The sequence below is a fragment of the Balaenoptera musculus genome, chromosome 21, assembly GCF_009873245.2.
Source record: "Balaenoptera musculus isolate JJ_BM4_2016_0621 chromosome 21, mBalMus1.pri.v3, whole genome shotgun sequence".
NCBI classification, from domain to species: Eukaryota; Metazoa; Chordata; class Mammalia; order Artiodactyla; family Balaenopteridae; genus Balaenoptera; species Balaenoptera musculus.
The window spans coordinates 13397755-13425557 of record NC_045805.1 but is presented as its reverse complement, the minus strand read 5'-3'; the positions used below and the strand labels follow the sequence as shown (position 1 = coordinate 13425557).

Below are 27803 nucleotides of genomic sequence, written 5' to 3'. Positions count from 1 at the left end.
TGACTCTGTTTTATGGCAGAGGCAGAGACTAAAATGAAACAACTGGAGAATACACCCAGTGACTCAAGTTTAAAAAAAAAACTCTTAATTCTTTCCTGTTGCTTCCTAAAGAGGGGATGGAGGTAAAGGGGTGGAGAGTGGAAAAATATTTTTATTTTGGAGTATGGGAGTAGAGAAATACTGTTTTCCTAGTACCAATTACAAAAATAAAGCTCCAGCTGGACAGGATATGCAGTGCGTCTTGCTGATTTCCACCAGCCAGGAAGGTACTAAAAGGGGCAGGAAGTGTGCATTGAAGGGGGTGGACTGGGTAACCAGGTTGGGACGCTGCTTTCTATTCTTTAGGCCCGGCGAGTGCAGCCTGAGCAGTGCTCCCGCCGGCAGGGCTCCTAGGGCGGGTGCCGGGTCAGACTGGGAGGCACTGGGCTCTCAATGCCCCTTTATGTGGTCCCCAGTTTGGCCTCAATAGTCCACAGGCTAAGTAAGGGCCTAAGACTCCTGTTTAAATCTGAGCTCTACCACCTTCTGTGAGCTTGGACAAGTTGCTTAACTTTATGTGCCTCAGTTTCTTCATCTATCAAATGGGGATTTTAGTAGTACCTACCTTACAAGGTTGCTGTGAATCAAGTGAAGTAATACCCCTGACCAGCTTAGAACTTGCCTGACACTTCATCCTTGTTATCTAGTGTTAGTGTCACGGTGGTGTGGCATGGGATACTCTGGGCAATCCCTGTTTTCCAGGGCTCGCAGGTCTAGGCGGGAATAAGGATGGCTCACACAGAAGCTCCTCCACTTAACATCAGGCTGGCTTCCCAAAGTTAATTCAGCTTGCCGAGGGTGAGTCAGGCCTTTTCAAACTGGCCTGACTAAAAACTCAGAAGAGTGCAGTTTCAGGTGGGTAACTTGCCTTTTCAGGAACCCCACAGGGGTGTCTTCTGAAGATACTTTGTTTTTACCTAACACTGGACCACTCACTGTGATTTGGAAAGACTAGAACCGGCCTTGAAACTGTGTGTCTATCTTTGGGAACAAATGGTTCCCCATTCACACCAGCCACATCTCGGGTGTTGGGTAGCAGTGTGTGGCCAGTGGCTACCTTGCTGAGCTGTGTGCATATAGAACATGTCCAGTATCGCTGGATGGGGCTGGTCTGCATTTATTGGCTACCTGCTGGGTGCATAGTGCAAGGCTGACTAGTTCTACATGTTAACATATGTAGCAATGTTAACAGAGGTTTGTTTCAGTGGAGAAAGGCACATAAAATTGCAGCAAAGAATATAAGGCAGCATAAGATGTATGTTAGAGGCAGTGTGTTTTATGGATTCAAGGGCAGTTGTGAATTGGCCAGGGTGGGCTTTGTGGAAGAGATGGCATTTGAACAGTCTGTAGAGGGGTGCCTGACTATTTCCAGGCAAGACCTTTCTCCTGAGCTCTGGCCTCAGATATCTAATTGCCCATCCAACGTCTCTTGGGCTATCCCAAAGACATCTCAAATTCAGAAGACCTGAAACCAATCTCAGTATTTCTCCTCTCTTTTTTTGAAAATTGAAGTATAGTTGGTTTACAATATCATGTTAGTTTCAGGTGTACAGCAAAGTGATTCAGCTTACATATATATATATATATATATTTAAAAAAATTCTTTTCCATTATAGGTTATTACAAGATATTGAATATAGTTCCTTGTGCTATACAGGAAATCCTTGTTGTTTATCTGTTTTACATACAGCGGTGTGTATATGTTAATCCCAAACTCCCAATTTACCTCCCCTCACCCCACTATCCCTTTGGTAACCATAAGTTTCTTTTCTGTGTCTGTGAGTCTATTTATGATTTGTATAAGTTCATGTGTATCATTTTTTTAGATCCAATATAAGTGATATCATATGATATTTGTGTTTCTCTGACTTACTTCGCTCAGTATGAGCATCTCTAGGCCACTTGCAGCAACATGGATGGACCCAAAGATGATCATACAAAGTATTTCTCCTCTTAAACCTTCCACATTCCCTGTTGCGGAGTGGCCTGAAGAAGGGCAAAAGGAGGTCACAGATAAGTTTGAAGAAGGAAGGGAGTCAGACATTCAGAAAGAAGAGTGGTGGCCCACCTCTGTTTTTTTCTCTGGAGCTGGAGGCAAGATCATTTGCTGGGATTGATGAGTCTGGAAGTGAGGTTGGAAAAATCTGAAAGTGCTCCCATGGGGAACAGGAAGCACTGATGGGAGAGAAGCAAAAAAAAAAAAGACCTGCAGAGACTTTTTGAAAGCTCCGGTGAGGTGATAAACCGTAAATCTATAATGGTATTATTATTATTATGACTGGGTACTTTTCAGCCCAGTCCAGAATTTTTGCCACCGGAGCAAACAAGAGGGAGAGACCCATATGTAGTAAAGTGGTTGGGCAGCTGTGTTTGGGAAGAGTGGGACCAGAGAGTGGACATACTAGGGAGAGGAAGCGGGGAAGTGGAGCCTGAAGGGCAGGGATGGATCCTCTCTTGGAAAAGTGCACATGTGCACAGATGCAATGTGTGCCATATATTTCTAAGGCTTACTCCCTGGGTGGAGAACTTCTGTTCTCTTTAGGCTGCGTTGAGAACTGTTTTCTAGAATGACCGTTGGCTCACCTGCAGTACTGAAAGCCAGAGATATTTTGGTGTCTTTCGAGCACATGTGTGGAGGCCATAAGTCAATTTCTCTGTCAGCTTATGGTTGTGATTCAGAGTCTAAATCATACTCTTTCAGGTACCAGGGTAGATTGTGGTCAGAGGCAGGGAAATTTTTGTAAAGGAGCTATGGTAATGTCTTCTAAAAGGGTATAGAAAACATGCCTAATAAGAAAATTGTGGGTAGAATGGCAAATATGCAAAATCTATAGTTTGGATGATTCTCAGTATGGGAAACTGTTTCTTGGTATTTAGAAGTATTTAGACTTTTAATTTCGTATGCATGTATATTCCATTCATGATGAAATCTATTCCCCATTGGCCTCCCTGTTTTCCCATGACTCAACTGGAGATATTCAGGAAACATACGAGACCTGGAAGGCCATTGGCTAATGGTACTAAATGGCAGCGATACCTACACTTAGCTGCATAACAATTATCCGAGGATAATTAAAAAATAACTGATTCTTAAGCCCTGGAGATTCTTATTCAGTAGTTCTAGGATGGGGCCAGGGAACCTTTTTTTTTTTTTTTTTTTTTGATTCCCCAGGTAATAATGTTGCACAGGCAGTTTTGGGATGCTGGTATAGGTGGAAAGAAAGTATAGCAAAGTATGCTTATGATATACTGAGCCATACTGGGTTATGATATATTGAGCTATTTATAGCAACCCTGCCACATCATTCAAGGTTGGGTTCCTGAAAAATCTATATGATAGGAGAATTCATGGTTGAATTGCTTAAAACCTGAGAAACACTGGGCTAGAGACTAAAATACTTAAATGAATCTATGACGTGTCTTTTTAACGTTCAATAAAGTAAAACAGTAAACGCATGAAATTATATCCGTGATAGAATGGATAGCATACAATTGATTTCCATTGCTTACTAGCTCTCCTGAAGTTTCACAAAACTTTAAAATTGGTTTTGCATTGGTGTGGATAATATTATGCTGAGAGGCAAGCTTTTTTCTGTGTCGAGCGCTCCATCCAAATGTTGAATGTCTTTCTGATTTCCTGACTGCTAATTGTTGACTTGGCCCCACGGCCCCACCAGAGTATGTAGAGTGATTTGAATATTGTAGGCAGAGAAGTATTAAGTATAGCCAAATGGGTAAGTCTCAAACCCCCTCCATAATGCACAGAGTCCTTTCACCTTAGCTCTGAACATGGTATTTTCTTGCCAAGCACATGCTGTTGAACTTCTCTTGTACATTTCACTTCTGTCTCCTGGGAGTCAGTTATCGCTGTAAGGGTTTGCTGCTGCTTCCCTTCTGTATCCTTCTCTTCCGTTTTCTACTTTCCACCATGACCTCTGCCTCCCCCACCATCCACATGCTCACACACATCTGTACACACAGCTGGGAACCAGTCTAGCACAGTACGATGCTTTTTATACTTTTTTGGCCACAGTACCAATATAATAATATAAAATTGAAACAAAAGTTTAATGAAACAATGCTTATGCTTATTTGGGGGGCTCTCATAGTTTCTATTCTGTATTCTCATACATTAAAGCTAAAGTGCTGATCTTCATTCTGTAATTCGGATCTTAATCCAATAAATTGATTTCCTGACCCTCTAATGGGTTGCTACTGGATGTTTGGAAAAAAAACTGTTTTAGAGGTTTCTGGCGTATTCTTCCAGTCAGGAAGATCTGGATTTGAATCTTAGCTTTACCACTTGACAGCTCTGCATCTTGGGAAGTAGCTTCATTTCCTCATCTGTAGAGGTGGAGATAAGATACTATACCTCATATAGATTGTTTGAAGATGGAATGAAATAATGCAGGAAAAGCATTGGTATCTCATTCTTAGTAAGGGCCTGAGCCAATGTGACAGGGATAAAGAGAATGATGATGATGATGATAATGGTGGTGGTGGTGATATTCAGTTTTCAACTACAGCTTCCTCTCAATTCACATAATTTTGAACTGAAATTCTTATTTTTCCAAAAAGGTACACAAAAGTCAGTGTGGGGAGTGTAGGATGTTATGTAAGAGGAACTTATATTTTGGGAAGGATTACTGCATATCCAGGAAAAATCACCACTAAAAATTGCTATTATATTCCTACAAATGTATTGCCACTTGTGTGCGTGTTTTTCTTTTCCTGTGTGTTCCCATAGCCACCATCCTGGACAGAGCTGTAGCTCTGGCTACTGGCTTCCTTGCCTCCACGTGTTCCTGTATAGAGTGCTGTTTGGTTCATGAGGAAACGAGGCCATTCAGAACTTTTTAGTAGCCCCTGTAAACAAGCTGAGTGTCTAGCTGGGCATTGGAGACCCTCCAGAAAGGCCTGGGCTCAAATCTTGGTTCCCCATCTGGGGGCTTGTGTGACTTAGACACTTTTTTCTTTTTTTTTTTTCAAGTTAACCTTTTCAAGCTATACTTTTCCTCATCTCTAGAATGAAGATAATAATATTTAACTGAGTAGGGCTGTTGTGAGGGTTGGTGATGATGTATGTAGACTACCCAGTCCGTGCTTCTCACCCTCTGGCTGGCTCTTATGAAGCTTCCCCCGTGTTGGTACACACATCGGTTGCTCTGCCCACATCAGCAAAGACATCTTCCTCCGTTCTGCTTCGGCCATTAATACCAACCTTTACCTTGTCTGACTTGACTTGCAGCCTTTTCTCTGCCTAAGTGATTCCTCCCTACCTTATAAGCTCTTCCTTTACCGTAAAGCTTTCGCTTACGAACCCATCTCATAATGATTTATGAACGAGTTCACCTAGTTGGCAATTAATCATATACTGCCTTCGGATCTCTATTGCAGTCTTTTATTATTATAATTATAGTATTATTAGTTAGCTTTATATGATTTATGTCTCATGCCCCCAGGTAATTTATTAATTCCTTGAGGGTAGCGATCCTGTCTTACACGTCTTTGAATCCTCCACAGCACTTTGCACAGTTCCTTGTAATAACATGTATTTAATAAATATTTGTTGGTACACTGGATGACTGGATACTGCAGACAGCACATCCACAGGAGGATAGGGTCCAGTGGTTAGAGTTGTGAGAGAAGGTTTAATGGATGAAAATAGACTTGAGCTGGCTTTTGTTGGGAGGGTAACATTTATGTAGGTTGATAAGAGGGGTGGCGCATGGCTATGTGGGGAGAACTATTAGGGGACAGGAGCCTGCACAGGCATGTTTAAAACAAATGATGCAGCTGCAGAAGAGATGGCACTGAGCACTGCTGTGATTGGCTTCTGTGACACAGCCTCAAAGTTAGGCCCTGTGCTTAGCAACTTAGCTCCCATCCCTTTGCTTTCCCTCTTGCCCGGTTGTGGCTTATCTCCTGTGACGCTGTAACTGGGAACTGGTGCGCTGTGGGGCTTCTGGTAGAAATTCTCTACGTTTTCCTCTGAGTGAAGATGCCTTTATTTCCTCTTTGTTCCCGAAGGAAATTTTCACTGTATGTAACATTTTAAAATAGCAGTTATTTTCTTTGGGTGCTTTAAAGGCATCTTTCCATTGTCTTCTGTTTTCCATTGTTTCTGTTGAGTAGTCACTGTAAGCCTTCTGGGTTTTGTGGTTTTTGGTTTTTGAAGGTCATGAGCCTGTTTTTCCTCTGGCTTTTTTAAAGATTTTTCTCTATATTTTTGGTTTTCATCAAGTGTACTACAGTATGCCTAGGTGTGGTTTTATTTATAGTTGTCAGTTTGGGGTCTGTAGTGAGTATTAAACCTGTGGTTAGATGGTCATTGATCACTGTCTCTTCAAATTTTGCTCCTGCCTCATTCTTTCTCTTGTCTTTGTGGAACTTCCAACTACCCATGTTTAGACATTTTTAGGTCTAAAATCCAGTCTATGGATTTTATGGATTTTAGGTCTGTTTTTACATGTTCCACTTTTTTGTCTCAGTGCTTCATTCTGTCTGTTTCGTTCTGACCTGTCTTCTGTTTAACTATTTTTTCCCCTAGTGATGTCTAATCTATTGGTAAACCCATCCATCGAGTTCTTAATTTTTATTATTTATACTTTAGTTGTAGAATTTATAGTTTATAAATTCTGTAGTTTCCAGTTCTCTGAAAAAATTTTCCATCTTGTCTTTTATTTCCTTGAATGTATTAAGCATAGCTGTTTTAAAGATTATGTCTGGAAACATTTGGTATGTGTATATTTGTTATATCTGTATAAAATCTGTGCATGTATCCCTATTGGTCCATTTCTATTGTTCATTACTTCCCTTGGTTTTCTATTTTGTTGTCTTTTAGCCTCGTATTCTTAGCTGTATTGATTGAATGCTGGCCATTGTATCTGAAAAACAGCAGAGAGAATATGAATCTTAGGATAATGTTATCTTTCCTCAGGATATGATTTAAATTAACTTCTGGTAGTTCCAGATCATTTTAATTTGGTCAAGGATTGAGATTAATCAAAGCTGGGATTTAGTCTTTGAGGTTAGTCTATTTCCATTTAGTTTTATCCCTTACAAAGCTTGCGTGTTTGGAAAGGGGGAGGTTTCCAGGACTCCCTTTTCCTAGCTGGGTCTTTATCTTAAATTCTTATCCCCCTAGTCACTGAGTGTGTCAACAGCTCTGCTCAGCTTTGATGCCCTAAAGCCTCCTCTTCTGGATTCAGCAGATTCCCCTAGGCTAGGAGAAGAGCTGCCCCAAACATCAGGCTTACCATCCCGGGTTTCTTTCTTCTCCCAGATCTTGCCCTCCTAATTCTTTACTACCATCTTAGTTCTCTGATGTTTCTAAACATATTTTTAAAAACACACTTTGTGGGACTTCCCTGGTGGCGCAGTGGTTAAGAATCCGCCTGCCAATGCAGGGGACATGGGTTCGATCCCTGGTCCAGGAAGATCCCACATGCCGCGGAGCAGCTAAGCCCATGTGCCACAACTACTGAGCCTGCGCTCTGGAGCCCACGAGCCGCAACTAATGAGCCCATGTGCCACAACTACTGAAGCCCACACACGTAGAGCCCGTGCTCCACAACAAGAGAAGCCACCGCGAGGAGAAGCCCGCACACCATAGTGAAGAGTAGCCCCCGCTCGCCTCAACTAGACAAAGCCCACGCACAGCAACAAAGACCCAATGCAGCTAAAAAAAACAAAACAAAAAACACACACTTTGTTTAGGTTTCTTAGTTATTCACCAGGAGAGTTAGGTCTGAATTACCTACCATGCCATTACCAGAAGCAGCGCCCTGTCAGCCAAGGATTTTATTATCTAAAATCTAGCAGAGATGTTTAGAAGTCTGTAATACAGAACACTAACATGATTTAAGTGGTATTTTAGGATGATTGATATGTCAGTGGTATGCAAAACAGAGAGGAGTTGGGAATATCTCCATAAGTAGAACAGTTAAAAGACCATCATAACTGAATACTTTCTGAAGTGAGAGGAAGGCAGGCATTATGGTTTCTGAGCCTGGGGATTGCAGACAGACCTGAACGAGAGTCTGGGCTCCCCTACTGACCAGCAGGTTGCCTTTGGGCAGTTCCCCAACCTATCCCCTCATTTGAAATGTGGGGTAATAAAGTCCCTACCTCCTAGGGTTAAAAGGGAAGTGAGAAACTCACAGAAAACCCTGGTTTTCATGCCTGGCATATAGGAAGTGCTCAGTAAGTGGTAGCCATTGCTGTTACTATTCCAAGACACAAACCTCAATTATCTAAGTTAGAATTCAAGATCACTGTTAATAACACTAATCAGGACCATAGTTAGCATTGTCAGCTTCATGGGGGATGCGATTTATGTCCTGTGTGTCACAGTGAACAGCTCATGTGCCTTTATGCAGCAGCCCTGGTGCCAGTAATATTCTAAATACTTGCCATGTACTGAATTGATTTGTAGCCAATGCCATGGTTTTGAAGATGATCCCAACCCGAAATCTCAAAGATGTAAGGATAGCTGATTTTCCAAAGTCAGGCTTGAGGGTAGAAGCTTCATATTTTAGGTTTATAGAACCATAAATTTAAGCATTTCACTTTTAAAAACAGCACAGTGTACAAGAAATGACGCTTACAAAAAAGATAAATCAGATTATGAGCCTTCATATTACAAACGGATTCCTAGAATCACAGATAACCTCAGAAATTATCTTTGTGAAACCTCTCCTTTTTCTAGATGATCAAAGTATCCACCAGAGAGATTGAGTGACTGGCCCAAGGACACACAGTGGTAATGACAAAGCCAGGACTGGAACACGAGCGTCCCAATTTCTGGTGTATTTTGGTCCTCTTGGCAAAAATAGCACCTCTTTGTCTTCTCTGCCGAGTTCCATGCCTTCTTCAGGTCTGTTCAGGCAACACTGGCCTGGGTGTTGCTGCCCATGGGAAACTTGCCTTAAAGAAGGAAGACCAGTCTATCGTCTTGAATTTCACTGATAGAAGCTAGAAAACACATGCCACATAGGCATGAGTTTCTGGTGCTAGCTGCATGTAGAATTCTACCTTTCCTTTCTTTCACCGGAGGATGCATACTCGACCTCTGATAGTCATGAGAAATCTATGTCAAATGGCAACCTTTTTATTCTGGGCTGTGTGGCAAGGCCACTGGTAATTCATTACCTGTTCAGTGTGTTTGTGGCAGGGGGCGGGGGAGCAGGCTATAAAATCAAGTAAGACAGAGGAAGTGCCTCCAGGTAAAAGGGTTACCTTTCATTGTGTATCATCGGGGATGTCCTAGCTGTTAAAAACAGCAACACCATAGAACCTGGAATAAGTGAAGCCCTTGATAAAAGAATTTTCCCTACTTGGATCAGATATTTGCTATATTTGCTTTTCCTAAAAATCTGCTTGTAATTAATGACAGCCCTGATGACTGATTTAGAACAGTTTTTACACGTGTGATTTCCATAGTGTTTTGGCTAGGTGAGCGATAAATGTTGAGGTTTGGCTGAGCTGCATCCTTGTTAGAAACACACAGGATGTAAATAGGGGCTGGGCCAACGGGTAGATGATGCAGCAGAACCTGCCACACTGAGACTAGTAGGGGAGGCCTGTCTGCCAGGATGACCAGACTTTGTAGCGAGTCGCGGAAGAGCCAGGTGAGGCTGGAGCCTTGCTCCGCAGTGTGGCCCAAGGACCTAGGAGCTTGTTAGAAATAGAGAATCCCAGGGCTCACCAAACCCTGCTGAACTGAGATTTGTACGTGCGTTAACGTTGGTGAAGCACTGGTCTAGGTTTTGTAATCAGCTCTTATCTTTGCTATTAACAACACTGATCATACAGCACTGATCATTGGTATAAATCTCCAGTTTTCTCTTTAGTCTTGGGTTGATGACCAAAATCCTAGACATGGTTTCCCAGGCCTGCAGGGTCAGCCTGTCTCTGGCATCATCCCTATTGCTGGTTGCCTTCTGCAGCTGGTCCTCCTGCCCCAGGACCTTTGCACTGCCTACCCTCCTCACCTTCCTTTACCTGTAGATGGGGTAGGAGCCCTGTTTTCTGACTCAGAGTATCTTACCTTCTATACTGGTTTCCTAGGGCGGTCATAGCAAAGTACCGAAAACTGTGTGGCTTCAAACAACAGAAATGTATTTTCTAACAGTTCTGGAAGCTGGAAGCACCAAATTGAAGTATAGGGCTGTTCTCCCTCTCAGATCTCTAGGGGAGGATCGTTCCTTGCCTCTTCCAGCTTCTGGTGGTTTCAGGCAGTCCTTGGCTTGTGGCTGCATCACTCTGGTCTCTGCCTCTGTCTTCACATGGCCATCTGCCCTGTGTCTTTGTCTGCACATGATGTTCTCTCTGTGTGTGTCTGTGTCCAAATTTCCCTCTTCTTCTAAAGACATTAGGCTCCTGTGAGCCTTTGGTCACAACATTTTCATCAACCCATTGATACATAATCTTGTTTTATGTGTGTCTCTGTTTAAAGGCTCCATATTTAATACGTATTGTAGATTCAGTAACGTTGCACTCAAAGCCAACAAACCGTAACTCATAGCTGAAGGAAGTTTATCTCACAGACATATTTTCTCCATAAGGCACATCACAGCTTGGAATGCTAGATCGCGTTTCAGACGGACCACTCTCTGGGCCATTTTAAACGACAAAATCACCAACAAACAGCAGGAAAATGTGAAAAATGTTGCACTAGATAGACTGTGAAAAGGATGCATATTTATAGTGTGAGAGCTGAAATAAGAAGGCAGAATGTCACCTGTTTGACCTTAGTTGGGAGCGTGTGCATTGAATGACTCAAGTTTTTCACCTCTCTGTGCATGTCTGTGAAGGGCCAGGAAAACACCCTGAGGATTGATTTGGGTGTTATAAATATATTTAGTGAGTAGGTACATTTGCAAAGATGGAGTCCTCGAATAATGAAAATTGACTGTATCTCCCCACATAGGCTTTAGTTTTAAAGACAGAAGGCTTTTTGAACTATTTCAGGCGACCGTTTTTTCCAAATGGGTTGTCTGTGGAAAACATAGGGGAGGGATATGTTATTATGATGACGGATCGGAAGCAGGCGTGTTTCCGTGTTGCTGAGCTTAGGCGGGGCCGCAGGGTCCTGAGCCACTGCGGTTCTGCTTGTCACCTTGTCCCCTCAGAGGCACGTGTCACTACGTACCTACTGTAACTTCTGCTCCTCCTTTACCCTCCTTACTGCCCTGACTTAGCTGCGCCCTTTCTGTGTCTTAAGATCTTGTCAAGAAGGAGGATCTGACCGGTTGACTGGGCAGGGCCCTTACAGGGCTCGCTCACCCAGTGGATCTAATGTGGACGGCCTTTCCTGACGCTCCCAGAACTCTCCATAACTCCTTATCGTCCTGGGCACAGGATGCTCCGTGGGCTGTGGGAATTATCTGCTCCCCTGTCTCCCGCTAGACTGGGAGTCCCTAGACGGCAGGGACTGTCTTCTTTCTTCCTATTCCTGGAACATCGCTCTTGACATATGATCTTTGGGTGGATGAAAGAGTGAGTGAGTGGAACCACTTGAGACCCACTCAGAGCAGCTGTGTCGGGGGCTCCCTGTGGCCGTTCCGTGTCCTTTTGGACTGTCCCTGCAGTTCCTGTCACTCCTGAAGCCACCAGATGAGTGCACGGGGCCAGCCTGCAGTGGTGACCGCACCTTGGCTGATCTTCAGAACTGGCCTGGTCCTTGTATTGCACGTCTCGGGGTGGGGGGACGGGACGGCCGCATTTAGGCTTTGTAGGATTATCCAGAGACCTAGAAGAGGTAGAGTTCCTACTCCCAGCGAATTTACACTTTGGTTAGGAAGAGAGGCTGAGCACAGCTGAAAAGTTTACATTTAAGATAAGAGCTGGGTAAGAATAAAGACAACATTGGAATAGCTGCCCTGAAGCAATGTTTGATTTTCAAATGAGCAGTACAGGATCCGTGGGTATTGTGGGGCATGGAGGAGGGATTCCTTCAGCTGGAGCGTCTGGGGAGGCCTTGTGGTGGAGGAGGGCGGAGGCTGCGTCTTGGAGGACGGCTGGGGGTTGGCAAGGCCCGGAAAGAGGAGGAGAGAGGCAGGAGCAGGCCGTGTCTGAGACGGCGAGTCGGTCAGAAGTGGGGGAGAGGTCCAAGGGAAAGGCAGGGGCTAGAATTTAGTTCTAGAATTGAATTAGGCTCTACAGGCAGAGGGCGGGGCCCCAGGTGGCTCGCTAGTGGCACTTGCCCTCTGGTGCGAGCTGCAGGCAGCACGTAGAGGAGACGGGAAGGCCTCTGTGAGCTGGAGGAGAAGGTTACTGAGACTTTGACCATCTCAGCCTGAAGTCATCTGAATAGAATATTCAGAGCTCGTTTCTGGAGGAGAAAATGGATAAAGGAAAGATGAGGCAGCCAGGGGTTGAGAAGAGGATCATGTCCCACTGTGCACGAAGTCCTGTGGAATGGATGCTTGGTCGCCATTGTCTCTGCTTTTGAGTCCTGCATCGAATTTAAACTTCCGTGTAAACAGGCTGAAGACGAGTGATAGACAGCAGTGTGTTAGTGATCCCGCTCTGGGTATATTTAGGTGGACAAGGGAAGGACTGTCTAGAAATGCAGCTGGAAGGAGGGGAGAGAGGTGTTAACGTGGGCTGGTGGAGGAAAGGTGACCCCAGGTCAGAGGAGGCGGATGGCAGTGAGGCAAGACCCTTGAGGGAACACTCCAAATAAGAGATGCTTTCACGTCAAAGCGATGCTGAAGCCAGAGCTAGAGGCTGGTGCACTCTGCAGGGAGACAGACCGCATCAGGAGGGGTGGCCAGTGGGTGAAAGCCTTGGAACCGCGTGAATTGATTCCGTAAGCGCTTGGAAGTGCCCATGCCGGGGCTTCAACGCATGTCTGTAACCCAGATACCCTCAAGGAATGACTTGGTTACTCTGTCCACCCTTGGCTCTTGGAAGGATAATACCCAAAGGTATTTGTCAGACCCTGGTCCTCTGAAGGTACCTGCCGTAAACACAGCCTAGCGTTAGGTGTCCGGGCCCTGTGACTGGCTGAGTTTCTGCGTCATGGGGACCCTCTCAGCTGAGAGCAGGGGTGACCTGCACCACCGCCCCACCGAGACGGCCCCTGGGGAATGAGCAGCGCACGAAAGCAGGGGCAGGGGGCTGTAGGGCAAAGCCCCTGATACGCTCTCAGAGCCCCCCAGCCCCCATGTACACATAAGCTGTGCGGTTTTGAGGGAGAGGAAAATAGAAGAGGGTCAGGCAGGGGTGTCAGACTTCACGGTGCAGACATGACAGTGAGTAGCAGAAATGCCTGATGTCGTGCTTCTCTTCTGCAGAAGGGCACCATGCCGGTGGAGAGGATGCGCATGCGCCCGTGGCTGGAAGAACAGATCAACTCAAACACGATACCAGGGCTAAAGTGGCTTAACAAGGTAAGTGCGTGTGTGCGCGTGTCTGCTTGTATGCGCATGCGTGTGTGTATCTGTGTGAGAGAGATCCTTACTAAGCCGGCGCCTGTGGATCACCGCAAGTGAAACTGTTCTTCGTGTTCAAAATATTATGCTTATTATTTACAAAAAACAACCAAGCAAAAAGGATCGTGAAAATATGAAATTATCCTACAAAGAAGACTTATCATCCTCTCAGACTGTAGCCTCGACCCCGAGGTGAGTCTCTGGTCTCGTGGATGACTGTTGATGGGAAGCTTCTTGCTGTATTTCTGTTAAGTAATTCTCACCCTTTTCCTTCTCTAAATTTCTTTCTTGCTTCTGGTTTTCGAGGATTAGAGGACATGGAACCTGTAGGGCTTTCTGTTGGGAATGGAGCATATTGATATTCTTTTCAGTATTCTTTATGTAAAGAAAAGTTTTGTTTTTGTCTTAAAAAATGGTTTTATTTTTATCATGAAATCCTGTTTGTGTGCCTACGTGTCCTAAAAAAGCAGTATTCCATCATTTACACCCCCTATCTATACATAAATACTTCCTTACTTTTATCAACCTGAAAACTCTCAGTTTAGTTGATCCTGCCTCTCATGGGGGGAATCAGGAAAACCTTGGATGTAAAATAAAGACCACCTGAAAACATTTAGTTATAATCTAGAAAAGCAACGAATACATCATGCTTTCTTTAAGATGGCCCAAGAGAGAGATTGCTCTCCCACTACCAGGAATATTGCAGTTCTTCTGAGCAAATGTCTTTTTCCTCTTCTACCTCCGCCCTGCGTTTTTAATCTTAAGGACACGATGAATAATTTAGCAGGTCAGCCTTTACCTTTGTATCACGTGCTCCAGAGCTTAGAGCCAGATTGTGGCCGTTCCTAACAAGTGTACAAAATATTGCAGCATAATTTTTTTTTACTAATATTACTCCTTGCTTCATTTTATTTTTTCAGATATCTCTCAAATCTTATTTCTTTTTGTTCTTTTCCCCTCATTTACCTATTTTTTCACTTATTTTAACTGTAACAGTGTATTGTATTTGAACGTATCTGAGTCCCTTCTGAAACAAGATGGGGTAGAAGTAAACAGAAATACTTTTAAGTTAAGCATATGCTCACTTCACGTGACCTGTCATATATTTTAAGGTCTAATGGCAAACAATGTATTTTTCTAGGCTTGCAATGTCTATAGTGTTTTAGGTTTATATCCTGGAGGGGCTTTGTAATTAGCCTGTTCCAAAGAAACGAACAAGAAATCAGGTTGCCCCTTGTCCTGCTAGGTTAGCAGGGGCGCATGTAGAGGTGTCAGTAAAGGGGAGATGATAGTCAAAGGAGAGTTGAAGAGACATAGGGTCCTCAAGAACAAGAATAACGATAGTGATAATGATCATAATAAAACTAATTTACGAAGTGCAGGCACTCCTCTACACAAGCTCGTGCATTCACTCCCATAATCCCCACTATGGGGTAGATGCTGTTATTTTTTCCATTTTGCAGACAAGGAAACCAAGGCTTGTAGGTTTCGTAGGATTCTATTTTGAAGAAGGAAGTAACTTTGCCTATTATTGATTTAGGGTGTGAAATTAAAGCAGATGTTGCTGATTTCCGAAGAGAAGTAGGTTTGGTTTTGCTTTTTCTTTTTTTAAAACCCACCCACCCGTTTTGACTGGCTTGATGCAGTGGCGCACTTACAGTGTCACTGCATCTCCTGCACCAGGTGGGTGCTTGATGTGCTACAGTTTGTTGTTCTCTGTAGTAGGTTGAATGGTGGCCCCCTCAAAAGATAGGTCTACATCCCGACCCCCAGAACTTGTGGATGTGAACTTATTTGGAAAAAAGAGTCTTGGCAGGTGTAATTAACGTAAGGATTTGCAGCTGAGATCATCCTGGATTATCCCGCTGGGCCAATCCAATGACAGGGGTCCTTACAAGACACAGAAGAGGAGACACACATCCACGGAAGAGGAGGCGGAGACCGGAGTGATGCAGCCACAAGCCAAGAACACCTGGAACCACCGGAAGCCGGAAGAGGCAGGGGAGGATTCTCCTCAGAGCCTCTGAAGGGAGCGCAGCCCTGCTGACTTCTTGGTTTTGGATTGCTGGCCTCCAGAACTGTGATAGAATCCGTTTCTGTGGTGGTAAGCCACCCAGTGGGTGGCAGTTTGTTACGACGGCTGTAGGAAACTTACACATCCTCGCAGGGTAGCTTCCTCACCGGTACTCTCCACTGAGACACCTTTTCCTCCGGCCACTGTGCCCGTGTTTTTCGGATAGAGGACCAGAAAGTGAATGCATGCCTCTTGGTGCAAGTGAACACTTGGCCCCTCTCCGGCGGCCCTTCCTGCTGAGTCTCACTCACCTGGCTCTTGGCTCGTGAGTTCCCTTCCCTGGTACAAAGGGACAGGAGAGCGTCCCCTTGTCCTCTGCTGGGCTGGTGTGGGCCAGGCTGAAGGAAGGAGGGTGCGCTGTGGCTACAGCACACGGCACCTCTCAGGACGGCGCTGCCCCAGGAGCTTGTGGGCTGCCTGAGCGCCCAATGCGGACAGAGCCGTCCCTGTCCCTGTAGACCTCAGCTGGCCTCAGGGCATTTCCTCTCCGTACCCACCCCTCCCCAGGGCATCTATTTATAGGTTTCTGCCAACTTAGGCTGGATGGCATTCGTCTGTCCACATAAATATTTCACTCAGACCCTACTGTTATTTCCTGCCCATTCATAAGCCTAAGAATCCCTGTTCGTATTTTGAGTGGTTTGAGGCCATTCCAAATTCTCTTCTCCCACTGAAGCCTATTATGACTCCTGGAACACCTGTGCTGTCTGTGGCGCTTTGTCATTCACTTGTGCCTTAGCTGTGTTCGGAGTGTCGGTCCTCACGGTGAGGCACTCCAGGCTGGCCGTGCCAGAGGGCGGGCACCAGGGCTGTCTTGATTGTTGCCACGAGCTCAGTGCCAGGCCTCGTGCCCGACACTCAGGAGGTAACGTCGTGCTGAGAATGAATGGATGAACGATGGGCACTTGAAAGGGAGAAACATCAGTGACTCTGTTTTTGTTCTGTTAAGATAATTAGACTTAAGAACACTGGGTTGGCAGCTGTCACGTGTCTCTCAAATGGGGACACCGTCAAACCCAGTGCATTCTTAGTAAGAGACAAATAGGTGGTTAATTAATGCCTTAAATGTGTTTCCGCCTCCTCCTTTCAGTACATGAAGGGTGGAGGGTGATGGAGCGGGTCCTCTGGGTTCCTCTGGAGGAGCGGTGAGGAAGTTTGGCAAAGCAATATTATAACTAGTTCTTGAAAGGGGTTGTGGCTTGGGCCAGTTACATTTTATTATGAATATTTGCAAATAGACATAGTGTGCTTGAACGATCTAATGACTAGGAAGAATAGCGCAGTAAATTCCCATCTAGATTTAAAACTCACATCTAGATTGAACAATCATTAACATTTAAAAAGGATCTGTGCGGTGTGTGGTAAAGCAGCTCCCTGACACTGTACATCTATAAGATCCAAGAACGTTTCTTATAGAGCCACAATACCACTATCAATTAGGTAATCGTAAATTAATCGTAAGTAATCGTCATTTAAAATGTCATTACTGCCCTGTTCATATTCAGAATGCCTTGAGTATTCCCCAGATACCTTTTTACAATTGATTTGTTCAATCAGAATCCAAAGAATGCCCACAGGTTGTGTTTGGTTCCTGACCATGAGCAGTACACGCTCCCTGTTTTCCGTCTCTCCATTGGCTTGTTGAAGAGACCAGGTCAGTTCTGGATTTGTCCTCATGCTTGCTTGTGGTTTCCCTGGGCTGTTTCTTGAGGAAGGAAGGAGGCGGCAGTATTCAGGTTCACCGTTTTTCTTGTCGCTCCGATTGATGCCCACCCTGGTTTTTTTTTTGTTTTGTTTTGTTTTATTTAATTTATTTATTTTTGGCTGCGTTGGGTCTTTGTTGTTGTGCGCGGGCTTTCTCTAGTTGCGGCGAGCAGGGGCTACTCTTCGTTGAGGTGCACGGGCTTCTCATTACGGTGGCTTCTCTTGTTGTGGAGCACAGGCTCTAGGCTCACGGGCTTCAGTAGTTGTGGCACACGGGCTTCAGTAGTTGTGGCACACGGGCTCAGTAGTTGCGGCTCACGGGCTTAGTTGCTCCACAGCATGTGGGATCTTCCTGGACCAGGGCTGCATGTCCCCTGCATTGGCAGGTAGATTCTTAACCACTGCGCCACCAGGGAAGTCCCCCAACCTTGGTTATTGACGTTCTTATTTCTCACCGGAGATCTGCCTGGACTGGGCACCAAGGCCCCTCCCCAAGCCTGGGAGATCATCAGGTAGCTCCCGACCTTTTCCTGCTCTGCGCTTTGAGAGCAGGCTTGTGCTTGTGTAAATATCAGGCCATTTCGGAACAAAGTAAGAAGTCCAAACAAAAATAGCAAACGACATTGGAACATCTTCTAAATATTGGAGGAGTGAAGAGGCACAGGGAGATAAGAGGACTAGTTTCCGTTTGGGGCCAAGGTATGTTTGCTCTGCTTTGCTCAAGATTATCTCGTCTTCTCAACTCGAGCGGGGCTTCTCTCTCCTGCCTGCAGGCGGGCAGAGGTCTCTATGTATCTAAACATGAGTAGCTCCGCTGCTGCATTTAGTCCTTCCCTACACGCTGTGTGTAGACACCACGGGTGGGGACCCGGCGCTTGGGATTCTGATGGCACATCCTGACGTCACAGAGTCTACACAGAGCAACGCCCTCCCTGTCCCATAGAACCAGAATGTTTACTGGTCAGAATCTCTTTCAGGTTTAAAATGAGTTTTGCCATCTTTATCTTTCAACATAGTTTTGCAATTTGAAAAACTAGTTAAAAGTTACATGTAGTTTTTTTTTTTAATTTACCATTTTAAAATGTGCAATTCAGTGGCATTCAGTACATTCACAATATTATGCAGCCATCACCACCAGAACTTTTTCATCACCTCAGAAGGAAGCACTGTACCATGAAGTAGTCACTCCCCACTCTCCTTTCCCTGGTTCGTGGCCACCAGCGATCTGCCGTCTGTCTCTTTGGATTTGCCTTTTCTGGATATTTCATATAAATGGACTCATTCAACATGTGGCCTTTGGTGGAAGGCGTCTTTCCCTTAGCACAGTGCTTTAAAGGTTCATCCCTGTTGTAGCACGTATCAAACTGCGTTCCTTTTTGTGGCTGAATAATATTCCATTTTATGCATGTATAACACGTTCTTTATCTATTCCATCAGTGGGTGGACATTTGGGTTGTTTCAGTCTTTTGACTACTGTGAGTAGTGCTGCTATGAACATTCATGTATAAATGTTTGCATGGACAGCTGTTTGTAATTCTTTGAGTGAAATTACTGGATCATGTGGTAATTTGTGTTTAATTTTTTGAGGAACAGCCAAGCTGACTTCCAGAATGGCTGCGCCATTTTACATCCCCACCAGCAATGTGTGAGGGTTCCAGTTTCTCCACATCCTCACCAGCACTTACTATTTTCTGTTTATTTTTTTAAAAAATTCTAGCCATCCTAGAGGATATGAAACGGTTTCTTATTGCTGTTTTGACTCGCACTTGCCTGATGATTGGTGACGTTGAGCATCTTTTCATGCGCTCATTGGCCATTTATTTATCTTCTTTGGAAAAAGGTCTATTCACGTCCTTTGCCCATTTAAAGGGGATCCATGGTGGATAATTGCTAGGTTCAGTCATTACTTTTGTGGTTTCATGGTTTGAGCGTGGTTTCTGGGAGACTAGTTTTGGGAGGTGTGTGTGTGTGTGTGCCTGCAAACACGCAAATGCTTGAAAAGGTCTGCTTATAAAATCAATTTTGTGTCTTAGGAGATAGATTTCAGATTGTGTCACCCCAGGTCTCCTTTGTCCTAGAACAAAGTACAACAGCAGATTCTTTAAGGATCTATATCTTTAAGCATAAACCTTTAGATTCTGGTTGTGTAGTTCAGGAAAAAAATCTTTCACCGAGATAAATTCATTTGCGTGTTTTTCGCTTTCATGTCAATGTCAGAAACTGCATTAAGTGATTTTGCCCTCTCATTTTCATCTACGGTAAGAAATAAAGTTTCACTCAACCCTCTTCTGACCACTGCCCTTTTGAATCTGGCCAACCTGGAACCCTGCCCTCTCTCGGTGGATGATACAGCGTGAACAAGGAGGGATTTATGAAAAATCTCTCGCTTTCAGTTCTTCTTTACTAAGTTTTAAATACATAGAATTTTCCCTTTTAACAGTTCTGGGGAGATCTCAAATGTTCTGACATATTTTTAGTTCAGGCTTTGCAATACGTTCTATGGGGAGGGCCAAGTCCCTTTTGGGTCGGTGGGGACCGTTTGTATCTTTCATTGTGTGAGACTAAAGTTGTGGAAAATCCCTACTGACATTTTCTTTCCTGCTCCAGTGTATTGTGCAGAGATCTGCATACCTAGAGATTATCAGACCTACCTTGAGAGCTTAAAAAAATACGGTTTTCCTGGGTTTTAATCTCCATGGAGTCCAAGTCACCAGATCTGTTGTAGGACAGGAAATCTAAATCTAAACCCTGGGAGACAATGGGTGTTATGAGTAAGTGACTGAATATGGGATTACACGACCTCGGTTTCGAATTTAGATACTTACTACTATACGTTCCTTGGCTAGAAAATTTAATTCTGTTTCTCAGTTTCCTCAACTGTAAAGCAGAAAAAATAACATACACGCAGCTCGTTAGGGTGTTGCAAAAAACCAAAACTGAGGCCATGTGAACATGCCAAGTGAACCAAGTTTCACATAAGTAGTTTTACTGCAAGTGTGACTTTGTTTCCAAAGCACTGGTTTCTAATCATATGTTTGCCAGGATTGATTTAAGCAATTTTGAGTTACTTCTTGGGATATAAGAGAGATGGAGAGGGCCTGGTATAAGAAGAACTGTACTTGAGGGACTTTTCTCCAGAAAAGGAGTATCATCTTCATATAATTGGTACATCTTTGTTTGTATTTATTGCTATTTCATACAGGGTAGTAGACACATAGGGATTAGAACAAAATCTTTTATTTCTGTTGGCTGCGTGAGCAGATTGAGATAATTAGTCTCTGTGACAAATTAGTCTCTGTGATGGCTGCAGACACCCCCAACTTCCCTTTAGCAGCAAAATGAGTGCTCATTTGGAGAGTTGCCTAATTTTTAATTTACCTAAGGCAGAAGGAGTTCCTCTTTACCAAGTGATGGGAGTAGATCATAAGACTAAGCATTAGAAATTTCATTAAGTGGCCAGTTACCTGTGTTCCTATAAAGGAAAGGAGGCACATTGGCATTTCCCAGATCATCACCATTGACCTTGGAATTTATTTTTATCCTACCAGACTCCACTTGCCTCTCAATCTCACCTGGTAGACTGTCAAGGTTTGGGGCCCAGTGGGGAAGTGGGTTTGGTTTACAGTAGATACTCAGCAAACCCAGTGATACTTAGCAGGGAATCTTACTAGCTAGAACTAGCTATAATCCTCTGCAATGGTGGCCTGAAACCCAGGGCTGCAGTGCTTATTTACTTTTTTTTTTTTTCAGGAAAAGAAGATTTTTCAGATCCCCTGGATGCATGCAGCTAGACACGGGTGGGATGTGGAAAAAGATGCACCGCTCTTTAGAAACTGGGCCATCCATACAGGTATTAACCCCGCATTGTTTATAGAGCCCAGCACTGTTGCTTTTTTTGTGGTTGTTTTCATGCCTTTAGGTATAAGTGACAAATTAAATTGCAAAATATTTAACGTGTACATTGTTTTTTGGTGACAATGTTTAAGTTCTACTCTCTTGGCAAATTTCAGTTATACAGTAGACTGTTAGCTATCGTTTATTTTTATTTTTACTACATATATAAAATCTCCTGGCTTATGACTTCATGAAAATAGCTCTGATAAACCTGGGACTTGTTCCCAGGCACATCTAGGACACGTGGGGTACAGCCTGCATCACTCAGAAGTGATGCTCGGGCTTCCCTGGTGGCGCAGTGGTTAAGAATCCGCCTGCTAATGCAGGGGACACAGGTTTGAGCCCTGGTCCGGGAAGATCCCACACGCCGCGGAGCAGCTAAGCCCGTGCACCACAACTACTGAGCCTGCGCCCTAGAGCCCGTGAGCCACAACTACTGAAGCCTGCACGCCTAGAGCCTGTGCTCTGCAACAAGAGAAGACAGCGCAATGAGAAGCCTGTGCACCACAATGAAGAGTAGCCCCCACTCGCCGCAACTAGAGAAAGCCCGCGCGCAGCAACGAAGACCCAACGCAGCCATACATACATAAATAAATAAATAAATAAATAAATAAATAAATACATACATAAATAAATTTATTTTTTAAAAAAAGGAGTGATGCTTAACCCATTCCATAGAAAATGTAGTCCTTAAATTTCCTGTAAATGTGGTTTTCTGATGAGGTTCCCCAGGTGTGTACCAGGGGAATATAGAACTTATTTGTTTTGCATCGTATAAACTTGGGTCAAATTTATCTCCCCCAAAGGTAGTCAAGATTATATTTATTTGTAACAAAATTTAACTAGCGAGCTATTTGCAGGAACGGACTTTTACTTAATGTTTGAGAATCAGATGAAAAAGAGACCTTCCAGTTGCCTGTGCTTGTCGGTCTACTGGCCTCCTAGCTTTGTCTTTTCCTTACCTTGATTGTCCGTTCTTCTACCATTATAATTTTCTCTCAAGCTATTTCGTAGAGCCAGGGTGACCAGTTTGTCCCAGTTTGCCTGGAACTGTTGGGTTTTAAAACAAAAATTCCTGCATCCCAAGGACCTTCTCAGCCCCAAATAAACCAGGAGGTTTGCTCACTGTAGGTGTGGCCTAGAATTAAAAGGGTTCTCTGTACTATCTGCCAGCAATCCTGTTTCCAGAAATTTTTACTCTAGAAATAATTTTTCCCCTCTTTTTCTTAACCTTAATTCTTTCAACTATTTTGTTAGGAAAGCATCAACCAGGAGTAGATAAACCTGATCCAAAAACATGGAAGGCGAATTTTCGATGTGCCATGAACTCTTTGCCTGACATTGAAGAAGTCAAGGATAAAAGCATAAAGAAAGGAAACAATGCCTTCAGAGTCTACCGAATGTTGCCTTTATCTGAACGACCTTCTAAGAAAGGTAGATAAAGATATTTACTGACTAAAACAACGATCGCTTAATATACCTCATAGTGCCTTTGTGATTTCTTTATTTCCACATCTGTAGTCACAGCAAGGATACAACCCTTGTTCCCACTGTGGATGATAATTCTGCCCTTACCTGGCTGGGGAAAATGACCCTCAGGGCCCCCAAAAGCAGTAAAAGAAGCATTTGGGATCTTGGCCATGTACAGATTAAAGCAATAAATTCATTGAGAGTTTCAGAAAGAATTTAACTTAGGGAAAATGTCTCTCTGTTCTTCATGAATTAATCCAGAACTATTTTTGTTGCCACAGGAAAGAAACCAAAGACAGAAAAAGAAGACAGAGTGAAGCACATCAAGGTAATCTTTGTTCGGAGAGGAGGCCAAAGTTGTGATCAGACTAACGATTCATATTCTGTCTCATAAAAATAAGTGATGTGATCTCTGTGAAGTATTTAATCTTGCTTCTTTTGCTGTTGTGTTTCATGTGCTTTACACGTCTCCTCTTTGGCATGTACCCACTTGTAGACTCAAGTACACACATCCCCTGCTTCATCCAACTTCCCTGAGCAATTTATGAATGAACTCACAAATCCATGCTGAGCTTGACAGTCTCAAGCCTCCATCTGGTCCCTGCAACTGTTGCCAGCATGTCACTTAGTTCCAGCTAAGCTCCAGCAACCAGCTACTATCTGATAATATTAAGTATATTTTCAGGCCATTAAATATTTTTAAAAGTATGTTAAATAGTATATACTTATATTAGAATGTATTACCTATATTTATGTATATGTATTGTGTTGGCCAACTTTTTGGCCAACCCAGTATGTATGTATGTATGTATGTATGTATGTATGTATGCAGATATTCCATGACAAGCCATTAGTTTGGGGACACAGATTTCTGTTCAAGCCCTCTATTCGTGTGGATCTCAATAGTTTTTTTCCTGCTCCACTATAGAACCAGCTTTCATAACTTCCAAAAGTTTTCCGTAGGGATGCGTTTGTGTGTGTGAGCTTTTCAGTGGGCTGTGTAGTCTGAAATCCACTGCAATGTGAGGGTCTTTGTGTGTAGATTAGGTGGCCCTTGTTCAATAGCCAGAGAGCTGCCAAATATCCCATGCAAAATCGAGGGTGAGCTCCAGTTGCTAAGCAAAGAGCAGACACTACAGTCCAGACTGATAGACCATCAGAGAGAAGATGGTCTGTTTCACCGCGCCCTGTTTGCAGATGAAGAAACAGAGGCTCAAGAGAGTTGAGTGACATGGACCCAAGGGCAGTGGGACATGTGGCCAAGTTCACACGGTTATTTAGAACTGAACTTAAAAGAGATGCCAAGTATTCTGGTTTGTACTCTAGAATAACTCTTGAAGGAAAAACCAAATTGCCCAGACAGCACAATGTTTAAAAGCAAGCCACTTAGTCAAAATAATCGGAAAAAATACACTTCAGTTTGACTTGTGAAGGTAGAGGGAAAACTTAGGTAAACTGTTAAAGTTTCAGACACATTTACTCCTGCAATGGAAAATAAATTTTTTAGCTAGAGTGTTTTAGCAGTGAGACCTCCAGTTTCCACTTCCAGTATTTTTAGTTGGTGACTTATTTTAAATATAGCATAGTATAGGCCTCATTTTGTTATAACTTTTTATTATGGAAAAACTTGATACACAGGAAGGAGGCAAGTGAGTCAAACGTACTTCGTAGACCATCACCCCGATTTCAGCATTAATCAGCTCGTGGCCATTTTATTTCATTAGTACTTCCCTCCACTTCCATACATCTAATATGAAACTGCAGATGTTCAACCATTTTTGACTTACAAAAATAATTTCATATGGTTCAGCCCAAAATTTTAAAGCAGATTCCAAACATCTTATTTCTTTCATGACTATGTCAGTATATATCTTTAAAAGATAGACACTCTTTAGAAATAACACAGTATCATTATTGCATCTGAAAAAATTAACAGTAGTTCCTCAAAAACATCAAATATCCACTCAGTGTTCAAATTTCCAGTTTGTCTCATAAGTGTCATAATTTTGATACAGTCTGTTTACTTGAGTCAAGATCCGTATAAGGTCCACATGTTGTGATTTTTGGATATGTCTCAAGTTTTTGTAACCTATGGGTTTCCCCTAAATTACTTTAAAAAAATTTATTTTTTTTCTTGCAATGAAAAAACCCTGTTATTTGTTGTATCAAGTTCCCCACAGTTTGGATTTTTTTAGGGTCTACATTCTGATTATTGTTGTTTAGTCAGAAAAGTGTAACTTCCACAAATATGTGATTTTGAAGAATCTGCTATAATCTTAAGTACAGCTATATCATATTTGCTACTAGTTTCACAGCATCTAGCTCAGTGTCTGGTACAGAACAGATAATTAATACATATTTGATCACTGAATAGATGAATGAGTATTTGTTGACTAAATAGATGCATAAATAAATGTAATATATGGGGAGGAGGGAGTGGGGGGGTTAGAATGCAGATTTAATTTCACAATCTCAGTTCATGGAGAAATGAAAATGGAGTAACAGATGTTCACTTTTCAGCCAGCTTTGCTCAAACATAACCACCAGACTTCACTGAATATCAGATGCCAGCGATTGGAAGATGCACCATTATTTTATGTTCTCTGTAAGCAAGAAAAAACTGCTTGCAGTGAAATCATGACACAGAATTGATTAGAAGACACATCCCATTTCAGGGGTGTGGAAATGTGAGGAACGTGCACCTTAGAATTGATGACACATGGTGTTCTTGTAAGTAAAGGACATCTGCAGTCATATCACCAATGGCAGTGTCTTCCACATGGCCAGGCCCCGCACTGACCCAGGGAAGCAAGTGAGAGATTTCCTCTCAGGTGCCGCCACGTGGGTCCCAGCAGAGAGTACAGTGAGAAATCCTCCTGTGATGTAGATATGGTCAGTATCCGAAACATGGCCCTCATAGAGACATTGTTCCTTCAGCAGAAGGCAGGTGACTCGTCGGAAATAAGAGCAGCCTAACTTTTGAATTTAAACGTACTCGCACCTGTCCTATGACGAAGCCTCGGAACGTGGATAAGGCGAGCGGGCTCCCCAAGTTCTGTGGTTCATGACTGCATAGTGTGAATGTTTCTGTGGAGTGGTCCAAAGTTAATTCTCTAGGTTGTCTGGAATTATATATATAAAGGACCTTATCCTTACTGAGCTATTAATACATTACTTTTTATTGTTTGTCAAACACCTAAGCTCTGAGTTTTCCGTTCTGTGCATATATATATATATATATGCAACTGGATAGACTAGGTTGGTTTCTTCCGCAGAGAAAATTTGTCTTGTATGTAGTAACTAGGTATGAAAATTTGCTGTTAAAACAAGCTCTTCCCAATCTTCCTTTAATTCAAGTTGAATTTTTTTAAGATACCTGAAGAAATCCTAATCTTTTTTTTAATTAATTTTTTTTTATTGGAGTAGAGTTGATCAAGTTGAAGTTTTAACTAGCAAAGGGCGTTTAGAGCATGCAGGCCCACTGTCAGAACATTTCTTGGGCTATTCAGGCAATTTATCTCCATGCTCTTTGTTTCCTCCCTAAATAGCTTCCCTGAGACCCAAGGCTCATTGACCATGTAATAGGTGCAGAAATGCTGCCCCTGTATCCCCTGATGTTCTCTTTGGGAGTATTTGCTGTGCACTCAGTGAGCCATCTTTTACTTGAACTAAGCCCTGCCTGCGTGGAGGTAACTGGCTGTCTAAGGAAATGAGTAAGAAACACAGTAGTGAGTGGTACGAGATGGGACATCATCAGAGCATATTGGTGTTTCAGAAAATGTCACAAGGCCGAGATCAGTAAGGAAAGAGGTGGATAAAACAGTGAGGTGGTAGCTGACATTTTGGAGCCCCTACCCGGTTCTCAGCTCTGATTATTATCTCATTTAGTTCTTCCTGTGATGGGCAGGTTTTCTCTCTTTCGCATATGTGGGAATGGAGGCACAAAGACGTTGAGTAATTTTCCCAGAGTTGCTCCACTTTATGGAATTGGAATTTGATTCCAGGTTAGTCCAACCTCAGAACCTGTGCTCTTTCACGGCGCTCAGTGCCTCTCAGCCTCTCGGAAGCTGTGGGCTCTGATCCAGGCCTTGGGGGACTCTCCAGTATATTGGTGGACACTCCCCAGCACCAGATCATACGTGAAGCCCTGGAGATCAGAGCTGCTGTTTGGTCTTCGCTGGATGAGTCAGGACACTGGCTTCATTAGAGCCGGAGCCTGAGTGAGGGTACAAGGGGAAACAGAGGCATGTAGGTAGGGAGGCTTCGGAGTTAATACTTCCTGCCTCAGAGGATTGTTTGCAGAGGACATATGCATGCTTCGAAACTGTGAAGTGCTTCCAGATTAAAACATTGGTGTGATGATGGAAAACATAATCAGGGACTGTCTCTTATGTCACTTGGTAAAGACTAGGACTGGTCTGTATTAGTTCTGAGTGCAGGCCTCTGGGTGGAAGTTACAGAAAAGCAGGTATTGGCTGAGCAGAACTTTCTAATAGAGCTCTCACCGCCAACAGTGACTTGAGCCGGATACGAAACAATATGCTCCCTGCCGTTGTCCAAAGACAGGCTGAATGACCGACCACCCGTCAGGGCTGATACTGGAGTGATCCTTCCATGGGTTGCAAGGGGTCTTCAGTTTTTAAGCCTCACGCCGGCAACCCACCTGAACTTTCAAGAGATGAAATCAGAGCTGCCCTGGAGGGAGCAGGTGAGGGGCCTGCCCTGCCCGCTCTGGTGCCTCCCTGTCCTCCTGGTGGCTCTTGAGAGGACTGCTCAGAGCACAGTCTGCAAACTGGTTGTCTGAATAACCTCCGTGTATGCTTTTGTGAGATAAGGCACAGCTGAGCTCCCTGGGGAGGATCTGGAGCATGGAGGAGTTGATATTTAAGGGAGGCTTTTCTCACCGTGATGGGAAGCAGCAGGTGGGGGGGGAGAGACTGCGGTAGAGAGTTTAGATGAAGATGGTGGCAGTTGGAATGGAGAGGAGGGGACATTTCTCTGGAAGAGGAGGTGGAGGAGGAAGCCAGGTGTGGATCCAAGAGGTGGCCCTGACTTCTCAAGCTTCCTGGAGGGGATGTTGGGAGCGGAGCATGTTTTGTGGAGAAGAGGGTGAGTTTCACTGTGGACTTGATGGGCTAGAAAGGGCAGAGGGCCCTCTAAAGCAGACACCAGGTGGACAG

General features: G+C 43.7%; 1 protein-coding gene across 2 annotated transcripts in view; it reads left to right on the top strand.

Moving 5' to 3' along the window:
* IRF2 (interferon regulatory factor 2) overlaps positions 1-27803 on the top strand; it is an 84186-nt gene that overhangs the window by 32237 nt on the left and 24146 nt on the right. For both annotated transcript variants that reach the window (XM_036838753.1, XM_036838754.1), the window contains exons 2-5: positions 13344-13439; positions 21010-21109; positions 22411-22587; positions 22905-22951. In XM_036838753.1, coding sequence (XP_036694648.1) covers positions 13353-13439; positions 21010-21109; positions 22411-22587; positions 22905-22951 — 411 coding nt within the window. In that variant the 5' untranslated portion in view covers positions 13344-13352. The remainder of the gene's footprint in view (positions 1-13343; positions 13440-21009; positions 21110-22410; positions 22588-22904; positions 22952-27803) is intronic.